The 16622-nt window shown below is 41.5% G+C and overlaps 2 protein-coding genes across 4 annotated transcripts in view; one reads left to right on the top strand and one right to left on the bottom strand.

The window, feature by feature from the left end:
- Window positions 1-6642, bottom strand: part of SYCP2L (synaptonemal complex protein 2 like) — a 28580-nt gene extending 21938 nt beyond the window's left edge. For 2 of the 3 annotated variants that reach the window (XM_058813373.1, XM_058813365.1), the window contains exons 1-9: window positions 6152-6311; window positions 5788-5853; window positions 5172-5309; window positions 4965-5084; window positions 3660-3764; window positions 2350-2374; window positions 870-955; window positions 648-736; window positions 513-547 (exon numbers count right to left, since the gene is read on the bottom strand). In XM_058813373.1, coding sequence (XP_058669356.1) covers window positions 513-547; window positions 648-736; window positions 870-955; window positions 2350-2374; window positions 3660-3764; window positions 4965-5084; window positions 5172-5309; window positions 5788-5853; window positions 6152-6160 — 673 coding nt within the window. In that variant the 5' untranslated portion in view covers window positions 6161-6311. Of the gene's footprint in view, window positions 1-512; window positions 548-647; window positions 737-869; window positions 956-2349; window positions 2375-3659; window positions 3765-4964; window positions 5085-5171; window positions 5310-5787; window positions 5854-6151; window positions 6312-6602 lie in introns of those variants that run through there. The other variant, XM_058813382.1, reaches the window with a different exon arrangement.
- Window positions 6643-7476: 834 nt separating this feature from the next.
- GCM2 (glial cells missing transcription factor 2) lies at window positions 7477-14849 on the top strand. The gene is made up of 5 exons (XM_058815124.1): window positions 7477-7518; window positions 8776-9028; window positions 9418-9530; window positions 10992-11117; window positions 11371-14849. The coding sequence occupies exons 1-5, from the start codon at window positions 7477-7479 to the stop codon at window positions 12253-12255; spliced, it is 1419 nt and encodes a 472-aa protein (XP_058671107.1). The 3' UTR covers window positions 12256-14849.
- Window positions 14850-16622: the final 1773 nt, after the last annotated feature.

Consider the following 16622-nt stretch of genomic DNA (forward strand, 5'->3'; position numbering starts at 1 on the left):
GACTGAGATATGGAGCACTGCAAACCACAACACATGAATGGGAGATGTGCTTGGGAAGGGGATGAGAGCACAGACTCATCACTAACCCACCAGAATTAGGCTACATTCCATATACCATGGTAATACTCTAGGAAGTGTTATTATTAGGAGAAAACAAAAAAGACTTCACTCAAGAGGCCATTAACCATGTTAGTTAAATTTTGTCCGTATCATGACAAAGCAATTCAAATTTAATCTTTTTAGGACTAACAGCCAGCATATTCTGTAAACACATACATAAAGCTGACTTAATTACTTTTCTACATAAATCAGTTTAGCCTGCCTGATTAGTCAATATGCATTATTAATATCAACCAGAAAGAGCTAATGCATTGCTTATTTAACTTTTTTTTTAATTTATGTTTTGTTAAAGCACATTTTACTTGCTTCCCTAAAAATCAACTCTTGACAAAAGCCTAAATTATAATTCATCTATAATAAGCATGTAGATGAGGTAAAGCTAGAGAACTTACCACCAACCTCCAGTATAGTTTTTGCAAGGTCTTTCCTGAAACAGCATAATGCCACAAGTTAAAATAGAAATAACTAACTCCTAATGCAGAGAAGAGGGTATTGAGGTACAGAAACAGGAGGGGAAAATCACTTACGTGAGAGAGCACATCTCCTCAGAGAGAGGGAACTTCTTTCTCTCCTCCCGTGGGAGACTGTCAAGTATAGAGTTGAGGGTCCTCAAGGCCTTTCACCCCCACAAGAGAAGGGGTAGAAAATGAAGGGAAATAAATCAATAATATAATTTCACATATTTTTATCTAATTACACAAACTTTTGCACAAATATATCCAATTTTCTCCTCCTAGTAAGAATCTTACCTCCAGGTGCAGAGAGCAGCAAAGATTTGCTTCTGTCACTAGGCGCCCTAGTTCAGGCAAAAATAAATTCACTAGCTCTTTCTTCCCTAGAAAAATAATTTGAAAGGTATAGCTAGAAATGGGTGGTGTCCATACAAAAATAGTTGAAGCAACAACAGTTTGTTTTGTTGAAAGAATAAAAACATCCCAGCTATAAATTCATTTTAAGACAAAGTTTCCAACCATCTAATCCTAGATAGAAAGGGGTAGTGGTAACTTCTATCTAAAAAAAAAAATGCTCCAGATAGACTAACTTCTGACCTGACTAACTATTTAAAGAGGCAGAGAAAGGGGAAGCTAATTACTAACCACTAGAGTATTACACTGTCTTGATAAGGTTTTTAGGGTGAGAGAAGTGGATGAGAATTTTGGTTGATGATCAGAAGGCTGGATTTATTGATATATGATATATAATACATTATAACTACACTGAAAGGAATAAGGAGAGAAGTTGCAGAGGCTGCTAAGCTAAGAATAGAATAGAAAAGAATGAATAACAAAGTTCTGTGTCTAGCAGAAAGCAAGGACAAACTCTCCTGTGAGTGGTTAGCAAATCTAAACACACAGAAGACTAATCACTGCTGCACTTGTTGCATTCTACACTAGCTGATAACAATTGTTTACATTCTTCTTCTGGGGCCTCTGCTTCCCAGAAGATGAATAAATCTCAAAAAAAAGATTTCTATGAAAAAATGTCTGCGACACTAGAGAAAACCTGAATATACAGGTTTTGTCAAAGTCAACAGAGTAAACCAATAAAGTATTAACCAGAAGATGCTTGTGCCACTCTGCTCCTACTAGAATAGGGTACAAGGACAAATAAGCACACATTACCTGACCTACAGTGCAATGTTTCATTTTTACCTGGATTGTGAGGCTGGATGTCTGGTCACAGATATTTTCTGAAAGGACCTGCTCCCCCCACCCCTCATAAAACCAGCCACAGCAGAAAATTTTGCTGCTGAAATTAATGAGATAGGCAGACATCCCTCTATTGAATTCAGAAGGATGAAGGAGTTGCCACATTATTCTGTGGAGATGGTTGCCTTCAGCAAGGGAATGATATCTGAAGCCAGAACAAAGATATGTGCAAGAACAGACTATCTAGACTGAACCCCTTTCAGAAGCCACTTACTCTGATCAAGTGAAATGCTTGATGCTGACCATTTAAACAAGATAACAGAAACAGATTTTTTTCAGCATGTACATAGCAAGAAAAGAAAGAGAAACAGACAAACATTTTGGGCTCCAATATAAATGTTAATGAAAATAAACTGAAGAGAAATCAGCTACAGAATTTTTTAAAAATATATTGCAGAGAGGAAGAAGTAGGAAGCTGAAGAGAAAAGAGAAAGGGGATAGAGTTCAAGCAGAATTAAGAAATACGCTCCCAAGATTAAGATTCACAATATTGAGGAATGGAAGGAAAAAAAATACTGACCTTCATTACTGCATTTGCAAATGACCTGATGGAAAGAGTAAAAGAAGCCTTCATTGGCACAGCGCCACCCAAGAACAGCAGTACATGAAGTGTCAAGCTGTTAATGCTTGCCTTCCTTACCCCCCAACTTTCAGATGCTAAATAACATAAACCAGTACATACCCACATCAGAATAACCTAAAACACCAGTGCACCCACATCAGAAAAAGCCACCTGATCCAGGTATGTCACATATGGTCACCCTGATCATACAATATGCAGGGAGGGTAAAGGTAGCCAAGCACCCAATTCCCCCAGGGATTTCAGCAGCACTTGAGAGTGCAGTGCCTACAGGTTCCCTGGAAAACCCACATTATTGTGACATCCTTCTCTTATTTTTATGTGGGCCAATGTGAAAGCATATTTTATGATTATACACTACAGTACTAGATACCACAATGTGTATCTGAAGGATGTTAAAGTCCCTTGAGGAAAATTAAAAATAATGCCATAACACAAAACACTTCATCCTCCACAATGAAAGCATGTGGAAGAAATGTAGCAGGAAGACATAATTCAAAATAAATTCCATTTTTGGGAAAATAAATGGGTATTTTATAATTTCAAAGTGGTTAGTACAGAAAGAAGGAAGCTTGATTTTGCACAAATATCTTTTAGCAGAGCTGCTGAATAGAGCCATAGGTATTGATATGAATTCTGATACACAAAGTGACACAGTTCCAGTAAGCTACAGACAACAAGACTGAGAGAAAACAGCTTGGGGAAAAAATTTAAAAGCATTCTTCCTATTACAAGTGCTACATCACTAGGCCTCTAACACCCTTAAAGTCGTGGATATTTAAAGTTGAAACCTAAATGAGAGTTGTAAGCCAGTTAAATCATTCTTTAGAATTAAATAACCTGTTTCAAATAGAGTAGGAACAAATTGCCAGCACCACCTTAGCACACGTTTGCACATGAAGTGCAGCTCAGTGTCAGTAACTTGTGAGTTTTAAAGAGAGCTTTGGCTCACAAGCCTTTATTTACAAAATTCATCAGTATTTCTTGCAAATTTTTCTACAAAAACAAATACTTCAAGTTAGAAAATGAGAAAGTACTTCTCCCAAGTGTGTCAAATCTCAGCCAGATCCCAGCCTGGAGCACACTCCTAGACACTGCCCACCCACTCCCACCTAGGCTGCTTCCCAGGCTCAGCCCGAGGGCACCAGGTCCATGCAATTATTTCTTTTCTAATAGGAAATTGTTTGTGAGCAATAGCTATATTATCCAATAAAGACAACCCTTCTGTCCCCTTAAAAGAACAAACATACCAATGCAGAATCAAAGAAGTCCTCAAGCAGTAACATCAAAAATTTATTCTCATTTGCGTCGATGATGGTCACAAACACTCTTGCTCTTTCAAACCAAGATACCAGGTAAAAGTTAAAAAAAAAGAGTTAAAACCTGAGAAGAGGAATTAATCATTCTAAATTATATATGTCTGCAGGAAACCTCACAGAGTTTGTTACTCTTTAAACTTCAGAGTCAAGTACTGTGTCAAAAGCTACATGGCTTTAAGGAGTTCAAATTTCGCTAGGAGGACATGAAGAGTGCCATTTCCCCCTTCCCTCCCTAGCCCTCCTTTTATCCTCCTTTCTTGTCCAAGGCACCCACTTGTGATGCTCAGACACAACACATGCTGCTAGTGGCACCAAAACTACTGTAGACATTTCTAGAGGACATCAACTCACAGCAAAACGCTGTAAAATTTTTTTCAAGCTTTTTCAATGTAAATTTTTTTTATACTTTAGGGTTTTAAACATTGCATAACATCACACACAAATGGTGAACTAGAAATATATGTTCCACTGAAAGTCCAGAAATCAGACTGGAAAAAATTTATTAATTTATCTCCATACAGGAATTTTGAGCAACTGTATCCCTGAAAAACATAACTGCAAGGCAGGAATACAACATTTTGGACTGGGGACTCCTCAGTTAGCTCTTGGCTAACAGAGAGCATGTGTTAGCTGTTTCCTAGCACCTGTGTTAGGTCCAGGTGATACTCATCTTCAGCACAATTGCCTTTCTGCTACTACAACTGTTACCAGCTGAAATCAATATAGTGCCAGAAGATAAAACACAATTGCAGACTAAATGCATCAAGTTTGCTACATAACTAGAGAGGGACCTTCATAAAGAATATCTCAGTTTTTAAAAACATAAAAACACAAAGTACTCATCAATTGCATTTTAGCAAAATGTATTTTGCTGGAGCATTTAAAATGCATTTAGAAACTCTAGATCATTTCACTAATGGGACTTATAGAAATTAATGCTCTCCTTCTACTATCACCTTAAAAAAACCCCAAACAACCCAACCCTTTAAATCAGGTAATACATGGAGCCATGAAATCGGCTGCTACACCAAAAGAAATAAGAGAGTAAATTTTTTTCCCCACTCAGTTCATTATGTGTATTTTTAAAATACATTAAAAATATTTAAAAGTCTATTAAAAATATTTTGTTTCTGTGTGGCCAACAAGCCATCATCTAGTTTTCACTTCCTTGGAGTTCTTTTACTGATGCAAACAACCTTAAATCACATTAGTAAATTGCATGCAGTATATACTCATCTTTGCTACCAGTCCTTGCTCAATAAACAAGCTCTTCCCTTCTTGAAGATCACTTTTAAGGTAGAGCTGAATACATTTCAGCAGCAATGAAACATTCTTGAATTCATTCTTGTCCAGCTCCTACAGAAACACAGAATGCCATGCATCATTAGCCTGCTACCCTGTGAGTTGGCTGTTAGAAGAGTTGAGATTGTTTATGGTACTCACCTTTCTCAGTGCTTTGTCCAGCTGGTTAAAGAGAGAGTCACTGTATTTCTGGGGAAACTCTACTTCCTTCTCTTGAAACAGTTCGTCTATTTTTTGAAACCCCTTCCCTTTAAAGGCATCAATGAGCAATGATTCGAGCTGTAGAGGGAAGGGAAGAAAACAATTAGTGAGTAAAATAAGCAGGCATTGAAATTGGAGCAACACTAATTATGACTAAATACTTGTAATGCTATTTTAAAAGTTGCAAGTTTCTGTTTATTTGTTTTTTATTGTTTGTTTCTCTACTTTCATTTTACTACTACATCTGAAATAAAACATCAGTCTTAATGTCCAAAAGAGACAGAACCCTTGAAACAGAATAATCATCAAAGATACCGAGTAAGGAAAGAGGCAATTTAGTACAGCCAGTTAGTAAGCCCCCCAACTATTACAATAATTTCTTCCCACTTACTAAAGAAAAGATTAAGAGGACTACTGCACTTCCCACTTTAAATAAAATTACAAAAAGTTCTGGGTTATGCTATATCCATTTAAGAAATGCACCTTTAAATATATATATATATATAAAATAACAATTTGTAAAATAAAGATAAGGATGAATTTAAAAGATCCTTACGTAGTCTCCTGCTCTGTCTGCCATATTGCCACTCACATCTCTATTTCGTTCTTCACTTCTTTCTTCCTATAAAAATAAAAGGAAGAGGAAAAAAACAGAAAAAAAAAAAAATCTTCTTTCCCCCGTCGCCCCCAAAAAAGAAAACCCAACCAACCAAAACAAACCCAAACGACTTTTTCCGCCCCAGAGTTGGAGACCACTTACTCATCCCCTCGTTTCCAAAACGCTGGTTTTCCTTCGTTATTACCTAAGCTGCAAAACCCCCCCCCCCCCACATCTCCCAGCCCGAGGTTTCTGGCGGCCGCGGGCAGTCCCGGGGACGTCCCCTCGTGGTGTCCCCTCTCGATGTCCCCTCTCCGCTCACCTGGGCCATGGCGCGGGGGCTGCTTCACTCGCTCCCCGCGGCCGGGACCCGCTGCTGCTGCCGCCACTGGGCACACCGGCGCTCAGGGTGGAGGGTGACCCTCGCCAGCCTTTCCCACAGCTCCGAGCCCTCTCCTTTCCTCAGCAAGCCCTCACTCTATGCCCCAGCAGCGGGGGGAAAAAGGACAAGCAGCCCGGTTCGCAGCCGCCCTAAGAAGCCGCAGCTGTGCGGCTCCCGGGACGGGCCCCTCGCACCCCAGCACGGACAGAGCCCCGGCCGAGCCGCGGGGTGCAAAGCAGGAGCTCAGAGCCTCCCTGGGGGCTGCTCTCGACCGCGGGATGCCGCAGCCGGCGTGCGCTGCTGCCGGGTGGGCTTTATCGTGCTCAGCTGAGGGCTAGCATCAGTAAACTTTGGACCAGAGAGGATGGAAGCGAATGAGAAAAATAATTACCAACAGGTGGGATCGTTTAAACGGTGATTGCAGCGCTCGGCGTTCAACGGCTCGGTCTCTGGGCTGTTGTGGATTGATTTTTGGTGTGTGAAACAGAAAAAAACCTGTCTCCCTCCTTCCTTCCTTCGCATAATATCCCCCCACTCCAAAAAAAGTCCCAAACAAACAAACCACAAAAACAATAAAAAGAAAAACAAGCTCACGAAACCAAACCAACCAAACAAAAAGTTCCAGACTTCAGACCCCATCGGCCGTTTCTTTCGAAAATAAAAAGGTAACAAAAAACTGTAAATGTTCAATAAGTTAAAATGCGCCTATCAATACAATGGCACCAACACCAACTTTGCATTTTAAACCAGGTGCTATAGAGCACAGGGCGAAGGGGGAACCGGCCAAGTAAGGCCGATTTCGTTTACGTCCAAAGAGCAGGTTATTCAGCATCTTTGCCTCCCTCCGCAGGCTTTACGAGCTGCGGCCAGCCCCGAGCCACGCTCCAAATCCAAGATGAGGAGCGTCCCGGCGGGGCAGAGACGGGTACCCCATTACCCCTCCTCAGCACCCCGGCCACCGGCGGGAGCGAGCGGCAGAGCCCCGCGGATGCCGGGTCAGACTTCCAAATCCAGCTCAAATTTGCCGAGATCGCGGCCCCCAGTGCTAGGGGGTGGATTCGTGCACAACCCCTGCATCCGTCCCCCGTCACGCACCTCCAGGTGAGGGTAGCGAGACCCGCCTGTGGCGTGGAGGGGCAGCGCAGCTCCCGCCGCACCCGGGACCGCAGTGGGGTTGGGTGATGGTGCTGCTGTTCCGCCCACACCTCGGCGACGCCCCGACGGCATAAAAAAGCGGGAGCCGCCACCCACGGCCGCTGTCGGCCATGAAGCTTACCTGGGACATCAACGACCCCAAACTGCCGCAGGTACCGGGGGCGGGGAGGTATCGATCGGGGAAAGTCTCCGTCCAGATCTAACCCGGAGCTGGGGAACAGCAGAACAAACTTCGCTCTAAGCAAAACTTTGTTTTGCGTCTGCTTTACTTCTCTTTTCATTTTGTGCTGTTTTGTAACCTTTATGAAGTCACTTATAATGAAAGTATGGATTTGATGCACAGCTTTACCTAGCTGGATATGAACTCCTAGAGCAACCCGTGGCTCCATTTGCACAATCTTGTCCCTCCTCCTCCTCATTCAAGAAATGTTGAATTGAAGCTTGAATTGACTGTTTACTAGTATTATCCAAGTTATCTAATTATTTCTTTGGTTTATTGATGCAACACTTTAATGCCAATGAGCACTCCACTTTTGTCCAGTTGTGAGTTCCAAATGCATTTTTTAATTTGCAACTTTTTTCATCTTAGAGTTTATGTAAGTTTACAAAGCCCATGCTGTTATGTCTTCATGAATGTCTTAATGCTGTAAATGCTGGTAGCTCCATTCTGTTTGCTGGGATTACTCCCATATGCAGTACATACGCATGTTAAATATGTACTGCATTATAAATATTTGCAGTTTAAAATCTTCATTCATACATCTGGTAATTACATTTTCATAATGAACTCCTGAAAGATGTGAAATCCCAAACTGAAATGCTTTTTGTTTGTGCCACTATACATATATTGGAAGTATATTTGCAATGACTAAATTTTTATCTCTTTTTTGGGAAAAGCCTTATTCAAATCATATTAGATGCATTTTAAGAAGGCATTCCACAGCTAAAACTTCCAGTTTCCTGCCTGCAGCTGCATTGTCCCACAACGAGGAAAACTTAATAGCAGTCATGATCAGGGTGGCTTGTGTTCTATCTGAGCACACTGATAGTACACTGGTTAGTAAATTCTGGGAGTAAGGCTGATGTCTTACAGCTGGTAACTTCCCTGTAAAAGGCATATGTATCAGCACACCGTGCTACAATGGGTCATGATGCAAAAGAGGAAAGGATCCTGACTTCCTTTTCAGATACGGAATCTCAGACTACCTTAGCCCTCTTAGAGAGCACTTCTGAACGAGATGTTATTTCAATATATCTTTTTCTGCTGCTTTGCTCGTGATAGAAAAAGCTTTTTCCCTGCTGTAATGTGTCTTACAACAAGGCAAAATATCAGGTTGTAATATACTAATAACATTCTCTTGCTCTCCTCCTTGCTGCCTTGTCCTGCCGCCCCACCTGCTCTGCTGCAGGAGCCCAAGCACTTCGACGCCTTCCAGGAGTGGCCCGATGGCTACGTGCGGCTCATCTACTCGAGCGAGGAGAAGAACGCGCAGCGGCACCTCAGCGGCTGGGCCATGCGCAACACCAACAACCACAACTGCCAGATCCTCAAGAAGTCCTGCCTGGGCGTGGTGCTGTGCGCCCGGAGCTGCGCCCTGCCCGGCGGGGCCAGGCTGCAGCTCCGCCCCGCCATCTGCGACAAGGCTCGGCAGAAGCAACAAAGTGAGAGGCACCCAGAGAGAGCTGCCATGCCCAGGGGACCCCGTTTCCGTCATCCGGGCTTGATTTCCAAGCTGGAGTCACCCTTACTTGCGTGCAGACTAAGGCACAATTGCAATGACTGATTGATTCCAAATTTCATCAATGTCTGTTTGCAAGTATTTAAGGGGCTGTGGATTTAAATCCTTTAAATTATTAGCATATACATCTAGTGGGCAGCTCTAGGTCATACCATTTAGCTATGCTTGGTAGTCTATATTGCGTTTCCTTGCACAATACATGTTAATCTGAATTTTGGAAAAGTCTGATCATGTTGCTCTTGAGCTCTGTTTACTCTCAGGCAGCATCCTTGTCCTTAAACAATCTCTTCAGCAGTTTCTGTCTGTTCACAGAGAAAGCCTGCCCCAACTGTAACTCTGCCCTGGAGTTGATTCCTTGCCGAGGACACAGCGGCTATCCGGTCACAAACTTCTGGAGGCTTGATGGAAAAGCAATATTTTTCCAGGTAGAAAGAAGTTGTATGTATTTATGCACACTACACAAAAAATGAGAGAGAGATTTCAGAGAGATATTTCTTCCTCTCCCCCTCTCTTTTTATGTAACACAGATCATGATGAGCATGACAGAGGTCTAGTCCATGACTGAATTTCTCTTCAGTATGAACATAAGAACAAATAAAACAATAACACTTGGCTATCTCTTTGAAAGCAGTACTTATGGGCTGGCAATATTCAATTTTAACTGCAGTATAACTGATGGGTAAAATTCTCCTCTTTACAGAACACAAATATGAACAAAAAGTTTGTCTTGCACCCTGGTGCATTTGACAACTGGATGTCTCCAATGTTATTTCCAAATACTTATTTGCTATTAAAATAGGAAAAAAAATCCTACTTAATTCACAATGGTTGAAACATAAAAATTCTACTTCATGTGAAACTAGTCTCTGAATTTTGAAGGATTTAAAATCTTCACAGAAAAAAAATAATCTTAGCTGAAATTTGAAACTTCATCTTGATTTTTCTTTTCTAGCAACATTGGAACAAAAATGAAACAAAAAGTTTCTGTTCCATGAGATTACATTTTCTCCTGGATAATTTTTTCCCCTGACTCACACAGCAGTGAATTCTGTTTTCCAGTCAGTAAATGGAAGAAAACTGGCCATATTCCCAGATTCTCTCCTATATTATTCTTATTCAAATTTTCTCTTACAGACATGCAAAACTGGAAAACCTTACTATCAAAAAAGTTCATAAATCCTTGTTTAGAAGTTAATTCATGCTTGAGAAAGGACTGTTTTAAAAGGAATTTTTAGCTTCCTACTTAGTTTTAGGGACTGTATGTAGCTCTGTTCAGACAAATGAGTAAGGAAATGTAGTGTCCATCACTTCCTCATATGCCAGTGTAACTTTAGTTATGTAGATCTGCATACTCACAGATGTTTCAATAGCAGAGCATCTTCAGATGTTTTTCCAGGATATAATTTTCAGTCCTGTTCAAGAAGTTGTATTGCTTTAGGAGGATGTTTTTTGTCTTGTGGCATGAAACCTCTTTAAAGCCTACTTATACTATACATATATCTATGTTTTTATAAGGCAGAACTGAGATACTGGACTGCAGAAAACCAACCAAACTATGGGGCTTTTCTGTTTTTTCCCCTTGGTTCTAATTATCTACTCCTTGATGTCACAAACTTAGGTAGCACTTTTGCTCCTTTATCCACTCTGCATTTCTCACTGACTTCTCCCTCACTTTTTCCTTCTACCTACATCCAAATCATTATTTATTGTATTTGTTTGTTTTCACAATGAATTTGTCCTTGTTTAGTTTCTCCTTCCTTTTTTCTTGTGTCAAACCACAGACCATGCTGTGAGTACCCCTCCTGCTACTTAGAGCATTTTCTCTAATCTTAACCCGTAACCCGTTCTAGGTACGCACACCTAATTCTCAGTTAATCCTAATTTAGGCTAAAGGAGTCCATGACCATCCCCGGCCAGAGAGCAAACTGGAGGCAGAGGCAAGAAGAAGTGCAACTAAGAAGCAAATGTCCTCTTATCACCACTCCCAGAAAAAGAGATCTCTAAATTCAGAGGTAAGTCAAAGTCAGTAGTGAAATAAAAAGGTGACATAAATGAAGACTTCTTTTGTCAATTAAAAAGATGTGATAAGCACATACTGGGGATGCCAGGGCAAAACAAAGCTTTACATCATGCTATTAACATGTGCTAATAACAAAACAACATCTGTTAATTTGGGGCTGAAACTAGCAATAGCGCAAGTATTGAGACATATGTGTGTGGACAGTATTGATTCCTGTATCTTAAAGATCTACTTCTCCTTGTCAGACAGGAAGGTACCCTGACAGCAGTGGTTACACCAATAACCTACAGAATTTTCACTGCATGGATGGCCCAGAAAGAGTTGGTATCTTCACAGACACCAATTTTTCAATTCCAGCCCAGTCTTACCCTTCACTGCAGAACACAGACCTCTACAAGGCACCTTATGACTCAGCCAGCTTCCAAGAGGACCAGCTATCACCATACCCTAAATGCCCAAATCCAAGGATCTACATGCCCATGCCATGCAGCTATGAGTTTGGAGTTCCTACCTTTGTAAGCTCAAGCCCTTACCCAACATTTTACAAAGATCTGTCCAGCCCTGCCATTGATGCAGACCCCCTCAGTCTGAACGGGCCTCACTACAACGCTGTGACCAGCCATGACAAGAGCTTTGATAATCCTGGCAGACATTACGGACTGAAACCTGCATGGGGGAAAACCGGCAGCGGAGACCGGAGTGACTACGGGCAGATGGCAACAAGTGCTCCCCACGCTTACTGCAGTGGGGACTGTGCCTGCAGGTACAGCCCCAGCCCCGCTCCCATGGCCCCGCCGCTGCAGACCGTCATCACCACCACCACCAAGGTGTCCTACCAGGCCTACAAACCACCCGCGCTGAAGTACAGCGACAACCTCTGCGACGTGAAAAACATCCAGAGCTACACCCACGTGGCAGAAAACATCTCCTCAGGTGCTGTCTATTCAGGGATGAAGATTCAGGAAGACTTTGGGATGATACAGTCAGCGTTGCTCTACCAGCACGACTCCATCCCCACAAAATCCAAACCAGCTGAGGGCATGGAGAGCTATCGGTATGGGTTCCCTCTGGGGAGCAGCTTTGCTGAGCATGAAGGCCAGGCCCTAAGGTTTGAGAGTGCTGAGTATTGACTAAATGGTGCCTAAATGGCAAATACCTGCAGATGGGAGAATAGATTGTTGTGCTGACCACGTTGAGTGCTAAGCCAAGTGGTTTGGGATTTGAGGAGAAGTAAGGAAGCAAAACATCAAGAGGGCTTTTTCCCAAAGGCCCCTTTCTAGAGCTGTGTGCTGAGTGAATTATATTTTGCATCTAATTTCAAAGAAACCCCACACAGTCTCTAAAACGGCACAAGGAACTGAGCCCAAAACACACCTCGGAGAAGGTAATATGGAGGCACAGCTCCTCTGGAAGTTAACAGCCTCCTCTGACAGCAAGTGCATTCCACTTAGAGCTACAACTCCTGCCTCAAGCTGTGAGAGAAAATGCCACATCTGTAAGAAAGAAAAGACTAATCAAGTAATGGAAAAAAATTAAGGAAGGTGGCTATAGATTACAGTCAACGGAATGAAATGGCAGGGAAAGAAAGAAACAACATAAATGTGAAAGCAAGACGATTTGCAGAATAATTCACCTGAACGGTTCATTCAACTGCCATGATCCTTTTGATGAATGGAAAGATCAACTACGTTTCTCTGAAACGAGAAATGAAAAACCTGAAACCTGAGAAATTAAATTTGCTAAATTAATGTTGCTTTTTGATCCCCTGTATCAAGAGTAGAGACTACCCAGCCTTTCTGTGTAAGAAGGACAACCCAGCACAGCCACACCAGGAACTGATGCCCTGTAACACTCAGCCTGGAGGCAGGAAGGCTCAGGTGACCCCCACCAAGCCTGCTCAGCATCACATGGCTGCCAGAGTTAACTTATGTGGTCCTGAAAACCAGATTTACAGTGAAACTGGTTTTTGCTTAAAGGGGCCTGGAAAGCTGGTCAGGCCAATTGGTTACTGGTGCAGAATTCTCTTGACCCATGAATACAACTGGTCTTGTCTAGGAATGCAACATCCCAGCTGCTTAGTACAGGTCAGTGTTGAATAAACCTTTCCTGGCTGCCTCTCTGCACTCCATTTCCATCAGGTCTTTCTCCCTCTCCCAAAGGACTTTTCTCTCTGTAAACATAGCTCCCCATGACAGCACTGCTTTGAAAATTAAGCAACCAGCCAACAGAAAGGTTACAAAACAAAATCTCCAAACTGAGCTAATCAATTAAATTGTAAAGAAATGCATTCCCAATTCATCCCTAAAACAACTGATTCTTCTTTAATCTGGAAAGAAGAAAAACCAGAGCAGTGCTGGTTTAAAACTAAAGATATTTTGAAAGCTGCCTAGTCCCGGGGAATAGAACCCTCACCCATAATGTGTGTGCCAAGCAAGGGAGCTACGTAGACACAGAATTGATCAGGGTAAAAAAAAATTCTTTAGGTATTATTGTTATTGAGTTACAAAGTATCTTTAACTTTTTGAACAGTTTTTTTTTTACCTCTGTCTTATGTATATTTTTGCTGTGTTTTCAGAAGCAGCATAGTACTGTAGTCTTTGAATAAATGAAATCACAGTTCAAAGCGAGGCACCATGTAAAGTAATGTGAGCAGCTGGCTAGTTAGAATTATAAGGTTCTATGCACTGAAGCTATCATTAAATTAGTAAACAAATTGTATTTTCAAAGAACAGTTAAACAGTTCTTTAAAAATAGTTATTTCTGATGTATTTCTGATATTTTCTTTCTTTTTATATTTTAATGGAAACCATGTTTTTATAAATGTGTTCAGTCTGAGATGTGAAACTGAGCCCCATAGGAATTTAGTTAATAGCATCCTGTTTCAGCAGTGGGTTGTTCAGCATTTTAAAAATTCAAGCCAGACAAAGATGGAATTCACAAAAAGACTAAATTAATTCACCTGCAGCAAGCTTACCTTGTCTTTTAACTCTAGTGTACTTTCTGTATATCTCCCTTAGCTTTTGTTAAACTCTTAGGGTAATTCTTCTACCAAGTATTTTAAATTACTGATAAGAAGAGATTCAGGTGAAAAACATCAATTTGATAATTAGCCCACCTACTTAAAAACCTTTACAAAAGAAAAAAAAAGGTGGTTTGTGAGTTATTACCCAGAAAGACTGATGCAAAATTTTAGAGTTTATGAGTATATAACACTATGCCTGTTTACAGAACTGGGTTTTCTCAGCTGTATGCTAAATCATATCGAGGCATTTGATGTGTAGAATAATAATCAAGGCTTACAGTCCTGTAAGTTTAAAAGGGGGGAAAAGTATAAGAGGGGAATAAGGCAAAACAAAATGACTAAAAAAGCTGGAAAGATTCCCTGCAGATTGGAAAATCAAGGAAAATATTAAAGCTGTAAATTGCTCTATTTTATAGTGATTTTAGAGGAGTTAGCCAACCACAAGTCAAGCACAAGTTATTAAAATACTACTAGCTATTAAAACAGACAAGCTGTGGGGGTTGCATGCTGCTTACATTACTGGTATTAAAATTGTCATTGTAGTTGTATGCTTAAATTGTTATGCTATCCAATTAAACATAGCTTTTAAAGCAGAACTTTGTACACCAGTAAAGAAAATGCAGCCAATTGTGTTCAGATGTTACTTGTAGAGTGTGGATTTATTTTATAATAAACATGACAGCTGTTTAAGCACAGTGGAAAGCTATGGTGGTGATCACCTTGCTGCATCATCTGAGAAGTACAACAAATAAAACTGCTCTAAAGGTTATTGCATTCTTTCTTCACCTGGATTCCTCTCATGTACAAGTGTCTGGGATGAGATTAGCTGTATGTTACCTTTTACAGATAAAAAAAAATCAGATGGAAAAAGTCTAGAGCTGTAGACAGTTTTTCTCTTCAAAATATATAAATGTAAAGGCAATAGGAGCTTCTGTAAAAAGACAGAGGAAAAAAAAAAGCTAAAATTGAAAGCCTCATTGTAGGTTTATACAGCTGCAGCATTGACTTTAAAAGCATGTTCCTCAGGCAAAGCAGCATCCTGAAACAAGATGGTCCCTGAGTGAGCACCTCCTTTTCCATTAATCATCCCTTTCAAGTGCCGTTTCTGGTCCTGCATTGAGCACCTGAGAGGAGCCCTTCACCAGCCTGTACCCTCTACTCTGACAGGCATCTTTGTCTAACAAACTCCAGTTGTAATGGCACAGTCACAGAGGGAGCGGAGAGAAGATGCTTTCAAATCTCAGCCTCCTGTGGCTCTGGCTTCAAATGGGTTACAAGGGCCCTACTGAGGTAAAGCACCACCTGTCCCCATGCTGAGGATGCCCTTTGTACCAAAACAGCACCCACACAATGGCAGATGTTAAAAGCCCAAGTGTTTAATGGATGCCTCCAGAGACACAGGCCCTGTGACAATGTTTTTCACTCCTGTACCCATGAAATGCAAGCCTGTGCCACACACCTGATGGATGCAAATACCTGTGGGCATCACTGCATGGTCACACCTCATGGAGGGCAGACAGAGCCTGGCAAACTGTCCTGCTCCATGACCACCTGTATCCACCCAGTCCTGCTAAAGAACTCCTGTGAGAGTCTGAGCAATCTGCTTGGCCCTTGCTCCTCTCCTGGAACCAGGTTATCTCTGGGCTTTCCAAATGTGCTAAATGCTGCAAACAAGGCAGGGAGGAACTTGGCTGTTTTGGGCTTATTGAGCCTGAAGTAGTTGATCTCTTCATTTGGGGTATAAACTATCACCTCTGCCTTTGCAGAGACAAGCTTTTCCTGAGTTCCATGAGTGCAAACCAGCAGTGTAACAGAGTTGAATATGATTTGAGACTTCTTCCTTCCTGAGGATTTTCTGGGATTTCTTCCAGATTGCTGGGGTTTTTCTTAGTATCTTTTTGGGGGAAAGCTGTCTAAAACAATGGAGACAGCTTTCGCCAAAGTAGAGCACGTTTCCTGGGACATCACTTACCAGGATGCACAGTGCAGCTCTAGGGATGCATTTAGGAAAATTCATGACATTCCCACCCTTATCAGTAGAAGCCACATGCAGACAAAAAGGTGAGAACTGAGGCATTTAGTGCTGGAGTAGTTCCTCCAAAAACACAGAGTGAAAAATTCCATGCCTGTTAAAATCCCTCTGCCTGAGAAATAATGAGAGCGGTGTACGATGGTTATCCATGCCTGGATTACTGCCTTTAGTGTTCTAGCTGCCTAAAGTTAAGTACCTGGCTGTCACTCATGAGCAAAGGGAAGGTGAACCAGGGAGTATTTATGTAGTGATACACCTGAGATTGTGCAAAATGGAGAGTGCATTTCAGCACAGCACCTCTCCAGGCTTGCAAGAGTCCACATGAGACACAAAGATCAGTGGGATGACACAGGTGTAAGTAAGTATCACAGGGAAACATTGCTAGTTTGGCTCAACCTTATTCAAACAAACAGAAAAATGAAGCTTAGACAATCCCTATAAGT

The sequence above is a fragment of the Ammospiza caudacuta genome, chromosome 1 (genome assembly GCF_027887145.1).
Source record: "Ammospiza caudacuta isolate bAmmCau1 chromosome 1, bAmmCau1.pri, whole genome shotgun sequence".
NCBI lineage: Eukaryota > Metazoa > Chordata > Aves > Passeriformes > Passerellidae > Ammospiza > Ammospiza caudacuta.

Bases quoted from the DNA above. Each gene is read 5' to 3' on its own strand.
- GCM2 (XM_058815124.1), top strand. From the start codon at position 7,477: ATGAAGCTTACCTGGGACATCAACGACCCCAAACTGCCGCAG. The intron at 9,029-9,417 runs GTGAGAGGCACC...GTCTGTTCACAG, and splicing joins GGCTCGGCAGAAGCAACAAA to AGAAAGCCTGCCCCAACTGT. The intron at 11,118-11,370 runs GTAAGTCAAAGT...TCTCCTTGTCAG, and splicing joins AGAGATCTCTAAATTCAGAG to ACAGGAAGGTACCCTGACAG.